Genomic DNA, 12093 nt, shown 5'->3' with positions numbered 1-12093 from the left:
TGGATGCTGGCAGGAGACTTGAGATTCCAAGTCAGAGACAAATGACTTCATTACTCACGGCACAGCAGCTAGATTTTGGCTTCTCTAATCCCAGTTTAGGATTGAATCTCAGTTGAGGGCTTCATGTTCACATTATTTCCCCTTCCACCCGCAAGTCCTGTGGCAGTGACACAAGCTTGGGGGTGGGCACATGCAGTGGATTTGCATCACAGCTGAGGATCCCTGACCATAGGCAACCTCAGTCTTTTATGATGGGCTAGAAGCAGACCTGACCAACCTTTGCACCACAGGAAGATGCGCGCCTAGAAGCAGACCTGACTAACTTTTGCACCAGAGGAAGGACCTGTCCCTTCCTCCTGAGACACTTATCTAACATTCAAGGCTGTTCCCTCTACAAACATCCCTGGAAAGACAGATAATTCCATGTAACAACAGCCTCTGTCTCTGTTTGCAAGCCATGCAGAAATGCAAGAGACCCAGGGAGAATTATCTCCCAATAGGGCAGACCAGAGAGACTCAATAATACCAAGTAAAGGCAGGTTGATGAGGAAAAGATTCTTGGCTTCTCTTAAAGATGCCAGTCAGTCTGACAGTTGTCCGGAATTCACGACCGTGAACTTAAACCCAATTGGCAGGAATCTTCCTCCCAACTGGAGATGGAGGGAAATCAACCCGGTCCTACTTCAAGTGCTTTCTGTGTGTATTCAATAGCTTCTTGGTTTGCATTTTCACTTTGACATAAAAGTAAAGGGCTTCGCGGCGTGCTACATTGGGTGTGGATGGTGCCTCTGATGGAGCTCTACCTTCTTAAAAGCAGGAATGTTCAGTCAGTCCTGAGCCACATTTTCCATTTCCACTGCCTCTTGGCATGGAAGTGCTTAGGCTGAGGAAAGCTTCATCTCTCCTTCCACATTTGTTCAGCTGGAAAAACAGCCTCTGCAGATTCATGATCCAGACCTTCTGTTGATGATTCTAGAGCTTGTGCCCCTAATGAGCTAGTGAGGGCTAATACCTCTGCTGCCTGCTCCTTGAGATTAGTTTTTTTCTCAGGTTTTGAGTGTCCCATGGGTTGCATGACATTGCTTTCTCCTACATATTTTGGGGGCAGTAATTGGATATGTCTGTAGTGATTCATATCCTTCCCCTTTGGGGAAGACTCACTTGAGTTTCCTTTTTACCTGCTGCTTAAATTAGTTCCATTTCTTCTTTATAGGCTTGCTTGCTAGATTTGGGTGTTTTTTAAAAAAGTATTTCTACTCTTTGCATTCTGACTGAGACCTTTTTTTTCTAACATACTAATGTAGATAATAACATACAGGGTCTGTCCCTGTGAAAGAGACGAAATCAATCAATGACTCTTCTATTTAGTGAAGTATCCATTGTTCAAATGCATGCTGATCACCACTGGCTCTGCATTAGCGAATTCCACCTAGGAAATGTTCTCCTGTCAGACCAGCATCAAGTTCTGGCCTATTCTCCTCCCGCCAGGCCCCGCCCCCTTGGTTTTTCTCATATTTACTCCCTTTAGAGTGCCTCATTTCATGCATTTCTCAGCCCACTTTCATCAGAGCAATGACCGAGAACTGTGTTCCTTCAGAGTTTACTGAGGGTTTTTTTCATTCTTCTCGGTCTTCCTTGCGGTTTTGCCTTTTAATCTGTCCACACATGCCGATCTCTCTTGGGAGAGCTGTCCCAGATCATCCTTCTGAAGCTCTTCCTCTGCAGTCTTAAAATCGTTTCTCTCATGTGTTCTGGGCCTGGGATTCTACTCTCTTCCCTGTGGTTTTAACTCTCTTAGGTAGATTTCTTCAGGTGCCCGTCACCCCCACTAATTTAGGAATAACAAAGCATCTCCCTACTTTCGTGACACCCTCTTTAAGATAGGAACCATCAAGGGTCTTTTCCATACATCACTGTGCTCTGGGACTTCACAATCCCAGTTACTCCTCAGACTGTGGAACCTGTTGTCTAAGATCTCCTCTTCTAAGGAAGTATCCCTTTTTTCTCTAGTCAGTCATCATGTATTCCTTTATTTTCTATTTTCCACTGCTCCTATTCTGATCAGAGGACCAGAGTATGTTTTCAGATCCTCCTTGTTCTTGTGCACAAACCTGATTTCTAAAAACTGAGCATTTCAGACACATGCCTTTAAAATGCCTTTTTAGCTGTGAGTTTTGCAGTAATTTTATTAAAGGGCTTTTTTTTTTTCGAAAAACCCCGTCTCCAAAGAAGATGGCATGTCTTTGGATTTCCGTTGGGTTTTCTTTATTCTTTAATGAAATCTGCCACCTCTCCATGGGTATGAAGTTGAAATGTATATCTCTGCAGTCTAGAGCTACAGTCTATGTAATCATCAAATCTGGAGGCACCCTGAGACCTGGGGGGAGAAAACTTGGGCCTTTTTATTGTTTTAATTTCAACCAAACCTTACCTATGTTCTTATGATACACATTAGGTACTCTACAATGAATTCCTTCTTAATCCTCATGATAACCCTGTAAGACAACTGCAAGGGAATTTTAACCCTTTAAACATAAATAAGATTGTTCCTATTTCACATAATGAAAAAACTGCCTTGGATATCAATCATCAATATGTTACAGGCACAATCCATGCTGCTGCCTATGGCACATGTAAATTGCATTATACTCTGCATCCACGTCCTGTGCTTATTATAGTTTATACATTGAGCAGAACAAGTTTCCTTAAATCACTGATTAAAATATGTATACTCTGAATAGGGAGCAACATGACAGTCTCCCTTATTTGTTGGCTGGTGGGCTACTCAGGTGCAGCTGAGAAGCTTTCATTTCTTCCCTTCTTCATTCCTGAAGTAAACGTAGGGGAGAGCAGAAAGAACTGGGAAGTCGCAGCTTAGCTGTGTGTCCAGTTTCACTGGAGGGTGGTTCTTTTGGCCCAGGGCAGTGGTGAATTCCAGAGGCCCAGGCCCTGTTCCCCTTCCATGAACCTGGTCTCTGTGTTCTTCGTTAGCTTTCCTGTTGATTCTGATGCACCTCAAAGTTTCCCTAGGCCATTCTCAGCCCCTGAGAATCTGCCTAGGAATCAGACCTGTGTAAATCAGTGGCCACATCAGTCATTTTCACTCTCTCGGTCGTTTCTTGGGCCACTGCTTCCGCCTTCATGCCCACTTCCAGAGGTCCTCTTTTGGCACCTCCTGAGCTCTGGGGGAGTTCTCTGTGTGAATGTTCACCCTTCTCCAATCCACACTTAGGATTCAGCTTTCTCAAGTCAGATCCATTGCCACATCGTCGTCAGCTTGCTGGTTTCCAGAATTTGTTGCTTTTGTCTTCTGTTTTCTTTATCCTTGTGAATTATGTCTGTCTTTTCCTAAAAAAATATTTTCCCTGTCATGTTAGTGTGGTCTCAAAGGGAAATCAGGAGAAATCTGCCACCTTTAGTCAGAAACCTATGTTATTTAATTCCCAAATGCAGGCCCATTTTTCAGATGAGGACACTGATGCTCAAAGAGGTTGACTGACGTGCCTAAATTGCGGTAAAATGGTATACTCAGGATTTGTGCCCAGGTAGCTGGCCGGATTTTCAACCACTGTGTCCCACCACCTCTCTACAAAATCGGATGTTAAAGATGCTGCTTCTCTCTGCTGTGTATGTTACAGGTGTGGAAAATGTTGCAAACAGGAAGGCTCTACCGTGGAAATTGGCAAATTCTGTGAGACTCCATTAATATAATGGGATTGTTTTGTACTACACTTGATGTTAGCCAAAAGGCCGAGAAGCAGTAATGGCATTGTTTTGTAACACATGAATTAGAAACTGCGCATGAATAATAGATTTTATCAACTGTTTCACTGAACTGAAGGCCTTCCAGGAGAACGTTTTGCAAATTCCATTTCAGAGCAACTAAAATGACATCATTTCCAGAACAGTTTGCTCTGTGCATCGGGAACGAAACCACACACAGAAAAGGGACTCTCTTAAGAGTGTGGACATTTTCAGAAAATAGTCACGAAAGTGTAATCAAAATTGCATTTTATATTGCTACTTCCTGACATAATCTGGAATGAATGTGTCTAAGCAACCCACTTCCTGTTCAGTGAGTTACAAGTCATCTAATGTCACAACAAACTCAACGAAAAACCAGTTTTTTGTTACAAGAGGAAACAGTTCCATTTAAATTCATTCCCCACTGCTAACCCTTTCAGTGTGTTCTGAAATAAAATGTCACTCCTTCCTTGAGCTCAACAGTCTCTGCTGGCAACTCTTTGAGATATCTCTAGGTCCATTCTCACTGGTTCCAGCTACAGGCATTAGGTAGCCACATACACCATCTCTTTTTTTCTTTTTTTGAGACAGAGTCTCGCTCTTTTGCCTAGGCTGGAATGCAGTGGCACGATCTTGGCCCACTGCAACCTCAGCCTCCTGAGTTCAAGCGATTCTTCTTCCTCAGCCTCCCAAGTAGCTTGGACTACAGGCGCTCACCACCACATCTGGCTAATTTTTGTATTTTAGTAGAGACGGGGTTTCACCATGTTGGCCAGGCTGGTCTCGAACTCCTGGCCTCAAGAGATCTGCCCTCCTCGGTCTTCCAGAGTGCTGGGATTACAGGCGTGAACCACCACATCTGGCCCACGTATACCATCTTTAGCATAGGATTTCTTTGGCATAAAAAACTTTACTGGCATTTTGTAGATCATAGAAACTGAATCTGTCTGTCGTGACCAGAAACCTTTCAGGCAGGCTGCTTTCCTTCTCGGGTGCTCATAAGTGCTTGTACTATCTCCAAAATGTCTCTGGTCCTAGGAAAACCTGGGGCTGTGTTGGGAAAATAAAGGAGAAGACAGATGGAGAAAACTTCTTAAGTCCAGAAACAATAGACTGGCATGGTTTTCCTCGCTTGGCATGAGCATCTCAGACAGACTTTCCAGCGTCTGGGGCCTTGGCCACTGTGTAATAAGCTACCCATGTAATAGGCACCAGAGGAGGCAATGTCTTGCAAGCCAGGGAATCCCTTTCTCTGCAGGTCCATAGCCTGGGTCAGGTGGTATTACCAGAAGGAACCAGGAATTTTTTTTTTTTAGACACAGAGTCTCGCTCTGTCACCCAGGTTGGAGTGCAGTGGCACAATCTCAGCTCACTGGAACCTCTGCCTCCCAGGCTCAAGTGATTCTTATGTCTCAGCCTTCAGAGTAGCTAGGATTACAGGCACGTGCCACCATGCACAGCTAATTTTTGTATCCTTAATAGAAATGGGATTTCACCATGTTGGCCAGGATGGTCTTGAACTCCTGGTCTCAAGTGATCCGCCCATCTCCGCTTCCCAAATTACTGGGATTACAGGTGTGAGCCATCGAGCCCGACTGGAACCAGGAATTTAACTCACTCTCTGGTAATTGTGGTTCACAGTCTGGAGACCTTCTGGAAAGAACCTGGAGACAGGTTCCTTGCATAAAGTTTTTAAGTCAAGCAAAGGGGGAGGCTCTAAGGCTTTTCTCTGGATTCTTCCGTTTGTATGCGGCCTAGAACTCAGGCCTGTCTCAGAGTTGGCTCTTTCTTCTCTGTGTATGTATTGATGGCAGGATTTGGGGTTGGGAAAGACATCCCTCCAGGAAATCTCTAAAATCACCCTCAAGATTCTGTTCCTGCTTTTTCTTCATCATTTAAACCTGGAAACCTGCCAGTCCTGATAAGGTAATATGAATGCAACAAATGTATTACCTTTGTTTTATATGTCAGAATTAATTTGTTTTCTCAATGCCCCTTTCTCAATTTTGCCTACATTGCCTCATTCTCAGACCTTTTTATTCCTCTTTCTAACCCAGAAAGATACTTGAACTTGAGAAGGAAGAGGGAATCTTCCAAACTTTATATACTGTATACATAATTTGTATATAAACAATTACTTCTTAAAAGAGATTACCTGTGGAATTACTCTAACCGCTTACTTGATACGTTTTTATATATTGAATTTTTGTTTTCTTTTTTGAGAAAGAGTCTAGCTCTGTCACCTAGGATAGAGTGCAGTGGCGTGATCTCGGCTCACTGCAACCTCCGCCTCCCAGGTTCAAGTGATTATCCGGCCTCAGCCTCCCAAGTAGCTGGGATTACAGGTGTGTGCTACCACGCCCGGCTAGTTTTTGTATTTTTAGTAAAGACAGGGTTTCACCATGTTGGCTAGGCTGGTCTTGAACTCCTGACCTCAGGTGAATTTTTTTTTTTAAGAGAAAAGGCCTTGCTATGTTGCCCAAGCTGCTGATCTTAACCTCCTGGGCTCAAGTGATCCTCCTGCCTCAGCCTCCTGAATAGCTGAGACTACAGGCACCTGCCACTGTACCCAGCTATATACTGAATTTAATATACAATATATAATTTTCATTACCTGTTAACTTGAGGGTGAGGAGTGGCACTATAATTACATCACCTTTTGATAACTGGTGAGACAAAATGCAAATCAAGAAGCTTTTGAATACACACAAAAAGCACTTTTAAGTAGGACCAGGTTGATTTCTCCCAACCCCGATTGGGAGGAAGGTTCCTGCCAACTGAGCTTAACTTAGTAGTCATGAACTCCAGACAACTGTCAGGCTGAATGGCATCTTTAAGAGAAGTCAGGAATCTTTTCATCATCAACTTTTGTTGTTGTTGTTGTTGTTGTTGTTGTTGTTGAGATGCAATCTCGCTCTGTTGCCCAGGCTGGAGTGCAGTGGGGCTAGGTCAGCTCACTGCAAGCTCCGCCTCCTGGGTTCACACCATTCCCCTGCCTCAGCCTGCTGAGTAGCTGGGACTATAGGCAACCGCCACCACGCCTGGCTGATTTTTTGTATTTTTAGTAGAGATGGGGTTTCACCGTGTTAGCCAGAATGGTCTCGATCTCCTGACCTCGTGATCTGCCCGCCTCGGCCTCCCAAAGTGTTGGGATTACAGGCGTGAGCCACCACGCCCGGCCATTTTTTTTTTTTTTTTTTTGAGACGGAGTCTCGCTCTGTCACCCAGGCTGTAGTGCAGTGGCAGGATCTTTGTTCACTGCAACCTCCACCTCATGAATTCAGTCAGTTCTCCTGCCTCAGCCTCCCGAGTAGCTGGGACTACAGGCGCCCGCTACCACGCCCAGCTAACTTTTTGTATTTTTAGTAGAGACGGGGTTTTGCTGTATTAGCCAGGATGGTCTCAATCTTCTAACCTCATGATCTGCCCACCTCTGCCTCCGGGCATGAGCCACCGCGCCCAGCCTCATCAACCTTTCTTTACTTGATATCTTATATGCCTTTTTAAGTATGTATATCTTCCTTAGTGAGAATATTCCCTGTTTTAATGTAAGACTTTTTTCCTCTAGAACCTCAAAGGAAAATAAAATTTCAAATGGGAAGGTTTATTGTTTGACGTATCTCAAAGGTCTTGTATATGTAAACTTACCCCCCAGTTTTTTATAAACACTCTCAAAGTGCATGCGTCTCATTTTCTTCTCTAGTAAATAGGGGTTCAGTTTTGTTTTTAGCATGTTTGGTTTGTCTAGGATGGAGGACCCAGTGAGCCTTGGGATCAGACTTTCTGCATCACCTCCTGGGGTCACACAGCTTCCGGACGTGTGGGCTGACCTCATGTTGACGCCTCCAGGGTGCCTGGACTGGGCTTGATTCCAGGAGCTGTCTGATCAATACTCAGGAGCGTAGCACACAGAACATTTGGTTGACTAAGATGTATAGCTGCCACAAAATCAAATTTTTACTGTATTTTAGAAACCTTAGAATTGGATTTGAATTTCTGGTTTAATATTTGTTGCAACTTGCATTGTTGGAAAAAGCACTGGCCCACGGGTCAAGAGACCTGGGCTCGCGTTGTAGCTTTGTAGTTGACCACTGGGAGACCACCTGGGTAACTGACCAACAAGTGTCCTCAGCTGTAGGATGGAAGACGAAGTGGCCCTGGGGGCCCTGGTTCCATGCTGGGCGGTGAGACACGTGCTGGGGAGGACTGGGGGCCCTGGTTCCATGCTGGGCGGTGAGACGCGTGCTGGGGAGGACTGGGGGCCCTGGTTCCATGCTGGGCAGTGAGACGTGTGCTAGGGAGGACTGGGGTCCTGGTTCCATGCTGGACGGTAAGACGCGTGCTGGGGAGCACTGGGGGCCCTGGTTCCATGCTGGGCGGTGAGACGCGTGCTGAGGAGGAATTGGCCAATGCAAGGCGTTGTGAATGCAGCTTATCTGAAGGGTTGGGCTTTGATCCCGTGATCCTTTTTCTCACATAACACATGTATTCCTGCTCCTTGAGCCTTGAGATAACATTGTGGAGGGGGACAGCATAAGTCATCGCAGGGCTGGGCTCTCCCATCAGCTCTGTGCTTTTTGCATTTCAGATGCCTGGGACAGATGAACCCCAAGATGTGTGCGGTGCTGAGGAATCCAAGGGGAACTTGGAAAGTCCCAAACAGGGCAGCAATAAAATCAAGCTCAAGAGTCGCCTTTCAGGTAGGTGGGGGCTCTGTCTGATGCAGCCTGCCTAAGATGAGCTTTCAGCCTCAGGAGCGGGGAGATGAAGCCATTGCTGGTATGAGCTCTTGTCTTCTTTAAAACCTCAAAATCATCTGTTCCTTAGATGGTACATACCCCAGGCATAACTGCATTCAGCCTCCTGCCTATGTGAACTTTTTTTTTTTTTTAAGTCATAACAAAATGCCTGGCAACATTTCTGTGTGTCTCTGTGTCCTGAAACATAACTTATGTTTGGTTCATTTACTTCGATCAGATTTCAGATGATCCTTTTCAATGTGGCGTTAATATCAAATCTGCATTTCAACTAAGCAGGAAAAAGATAGGATGGAGTTGCAGCTTTTAGAGCAAATCGACTCTGTATCTCCTGGGCATTTCCTTACGGCAGCTGGCCTGGGCCCAGAGAGAGAAAGTCAGCATTGAAAGCAGTGGCACTGTGCAGGAGGCACCTTAGAACTTTCGTGTATCATTATGAAAGGTTTTTTTTTTTTTTTTTTTTTTTCCCTGAGATGGAGTCTCGCTCTGTCACCCAGGCTGGAGTGCAGTGGCGCGATCTCGGCTCACTGCAACCTTCGCCTCCCAGGCTCAAGCAATTCTCCTGCCTCAGCCTCCTGAGTAGCTGGGATTACAAGCGCCCGCCACTGTGCCCGGCTAATTTTTTTGTGTTTTTAGTGGAGACAGGGTTTCACCATGTTGGTCAGGCTGGTCTTGAACTCCTGAGCTCGTGATCTGCCCGCCTTGGCTTCCCAAAGTGCTGGAATTACAGGCGTGAGCCACACCACGCCCGGCGAAAGGCATTTTTTTAGGCACATGATGGGTCTTTTCCTCCGTTAAAAAAAAAAAAGTAAAAATTGTATTGTATGGCTTTGTTGGTATAAAAATACAGCTGGAGGCCGGGCGCAGTGGCTCACACCTGTAATCCCAACATTTTGGGAGGCCGAAACGGGCAGATCACGAGGTCAGGAGATCAAGACCATCCCGGCCAACGTGGTGAAACCCCAGCTCTACTAAAATAAAAAATAATAATAATAATAATAATAATAATTAGCCGGGCATGGTGGCGTGCGCCTCTATTCCCAGCTACTTGGGAGGCTGAGGCAGGGGAATCACTTGAACCTAGGAGGCGGAGGTTCGGTGAGGCCAGATCACACCAGTGTATTTCAGCCTGGTGACAGAGCAAGACTCCTTCTCAAAAAAAACAAAAAACAAACAAAAGATACAGCTGGATTCATCAGTGTCTATTCATTGCTATTGTGTTTATTTTTTTCCGCTTATTTAAAAAGATATTTAAAAGGAAACACTTCTGTGGATCCCTGAAGGTGGCATGGGCCCTCAGCACTGTGCCTGCTGGCTTAGTGGGAAAGTCGGCCTTGGCTCCCCCTACAGTGGTCGTCTGGGACGGCAGGAAAAGCAAGGGTTTTGAAGCCTGGCAGAACTAGGTTTAGCCCTCAGCTGCTGAGTTACCCTGTGACCGTAGACTAATGATTTAATCTCCCTGAACTTCCACTCCCTCACCTGAAAAAAGAGGAGAACACCCTGACTTTGAAAGGCTGAGCAGATTTTTAAGAAATGTACATTAAAGCCTTTAACACAATGTGTAGTATGTTAATGTTCAGAAAACATTTGTGTCCCCTTCCGGCCACCCAGATTGGTGGAGAGGGCATGCCCGCACTGCTCCAAGTTTATTCTCAGAGAAGATGGCAGGTATAAGACAGTGAAATACATCTTTTTAAAAAAACATCTGGCCGGGCACAGCGGCTCACGCCTGTAATCCCAGCACTTTGGGAGGCCGAGGCAGGTGGATCACCTGAGGTTGGGAGCTCGAGACCAGCCTGGTCAACATGCCAAAACCCCATCTCTAGTAAAAATACAAAAAAAATAAAAAAATAAAAAATAAAAAAAATTAGCTGGGCATGGTGGTGGCATGGGCCTGTAATCCCAGCTACTCAGGAGCCTGAGGCAGGAGAATCACTTGAACCCGGGAGGCAGAGGTTGCAGTGAAACAAGATTGTGCCACTGCTCTCCAGCCTGGGCAACAGAGCCAGAATCCATCTTTTAAAAAAAAAAAAAAAAAAAAAGAATCTGATTGACAGAATGAGTTATTTTGTGCTCATGACTCAGAATAATTAGACGGCGTTACACTTGAACGAGTGTTACAACATGGATTGGGGACTGAAAGGAGTGGTGATGGCCAGAGGCTGATAAGGAGAAGAGTCTGAAGGGAGCCGGTGACCAGCCCCTTCCAGCCCTGAGGAAGAATAAAGAGAAAGTCGTTTAAGGCCTTTGTGTTTGGGGCGAGGGAGTCACCAGGGCACAGTGGAGGCCTTCCTGTTGGCTGTCTTGGCAGAGTTGTTCAGGACCTTATAAATGAGTTCCCAGGGAGGTGCCCAGAGCTCTGAGGAAATACAGGGGCCTCTGAAACCAGCGAGGTCACATTCCTCTTTTTTTTTTTTTTTTGAGACGGAGTCTCGCTCTGTAGCCCGGGCTGGAGTGCAGTGGCCGGATCTCAGCTCACTGCAAGCTCCGCCTCCCAGGTTTATGCCATTCTCCTGCCTCAGCCTCCCGAGTAGCTGGGACTACAGGCGCCCGCCACCTCGCCCGGCTTTTGTATTTTTTAGTAGAGACGGGGTTTCACGGTGTTCGCCAGGATGGTCTCGATCTCCTGACCTCGTGATCCACCTGTCTCGGCCTCCCAAAATGCTGGGATTACAGGCTTGAGCCACCGCGCCCGGCCACATTCCTCATTTTATGGATGAGACCGGAGAAGTTCAGAGGATCCCTAAAGGTCACTCAGTCAATGCCGGGAAAAAGATCTGCACAGAATTCTCCTTCCCTGCCCTGTGGCTTCTGGGAAATCTTGAAAAGAATTCTGTTCCGGGGAATCTTGAAAAGAATTCTGTTCCCCAATCTGGGGCTTTATCGATACAGATACGGGGAGGGGGAGCTGGAGGGCCTCCCAGATATGTGATGCTCTGAGTCTGCTCGTACTACTTAATTCAGAACAAGTGGCATATTTGGCTGAGTAGTTATTCCAGGGCTGGCCACTGTTTGCCACAAATGGATGCCACCTTCTCCTCCTGTATCCTTCCCAGACATTCAAGGCCACAATAAGGAAACGTAGCATGGAGGAGGAAGCACATGCATGAATCCAGCAGAGCTAGGTCAGTTCCCACATCCACCACCTCTGGTTACATGACCTTGGTCAGGTGACTTTCTTAAATCTCAGTTTCTTTATCCATAAAATGAGGGTTATGTTATATATTTATTTTGCCAATAAACATGAGTGCGTTCTAGGTGCTGTGCCTTGTTGAAAGGTTGCTTTGGAAGAATGTGTATGGCACTGCCACTCCATGGTGTGGCAGCAAAAAGCCCTCGCCACGAGGTGGCTGCCACTATTATTACCACTGTCATTTTCTTTTTCTTTTCTTTTTTTTTTTTTTTTTGAGATGGAATTTTGTCTTGTCACCCAGACTGGAGTGTGGTGGTGTGATCTCAGCTCACCGCAACCTCTGCCTCCCAGGTGCAAGTGATTCTCGTGCCTCAGCCTCTCAAGTAGCTGTGACTACAGGCACATGCCACCATGCCTGGCTAATTTTGTATTTTTAGTAGAGATGGGGTTTTACCGTGC

General features: G+C 45.9%; 1 protein-coding gene across 9 annotated transcripts in view; it reads left to right on the top strand.

Annotated features, from left to right (window-relative positions):
* LOC105473016 (PDZ domain containing 2) overlaps positions 1-12093 on the top strand; it is a 480967-nt gene that overhangs the window by 400498 nt on the left and 68376 nt on the right. For all 9 annotated transcript variants that reach the window (XM_071099068.1, XM_071099064.1, XM_071099065.1 and 6 more), the window contains one exon: positions 8333-8444. In XM_071099068.1, the coding sequence (XP_070955169.1) occupies positions 8333-8444 (112 nt within the window). The remainder of the gene's footprint in view (positions 1-8332; positions 8445-12093) is intronic.

Source organism: Macaca nemestrina, chromosome 6 (assembly GCF_043159975.1).
Source record: "Macaca nemestrina isolate mMacNem1 chromosome 6, mMacNem.hap1, whole genome shotgun sequence".
NCBI lineage: Eukaryota > Metazoa > Chordata > Mammalia > Primates > Cercopithecidae > Macaca > Macaca nemestrina.
Note: the sequence above shows the minus strand (reverse complement) of the source record. Positions and strands in the feature narration are given on the sequence as shown.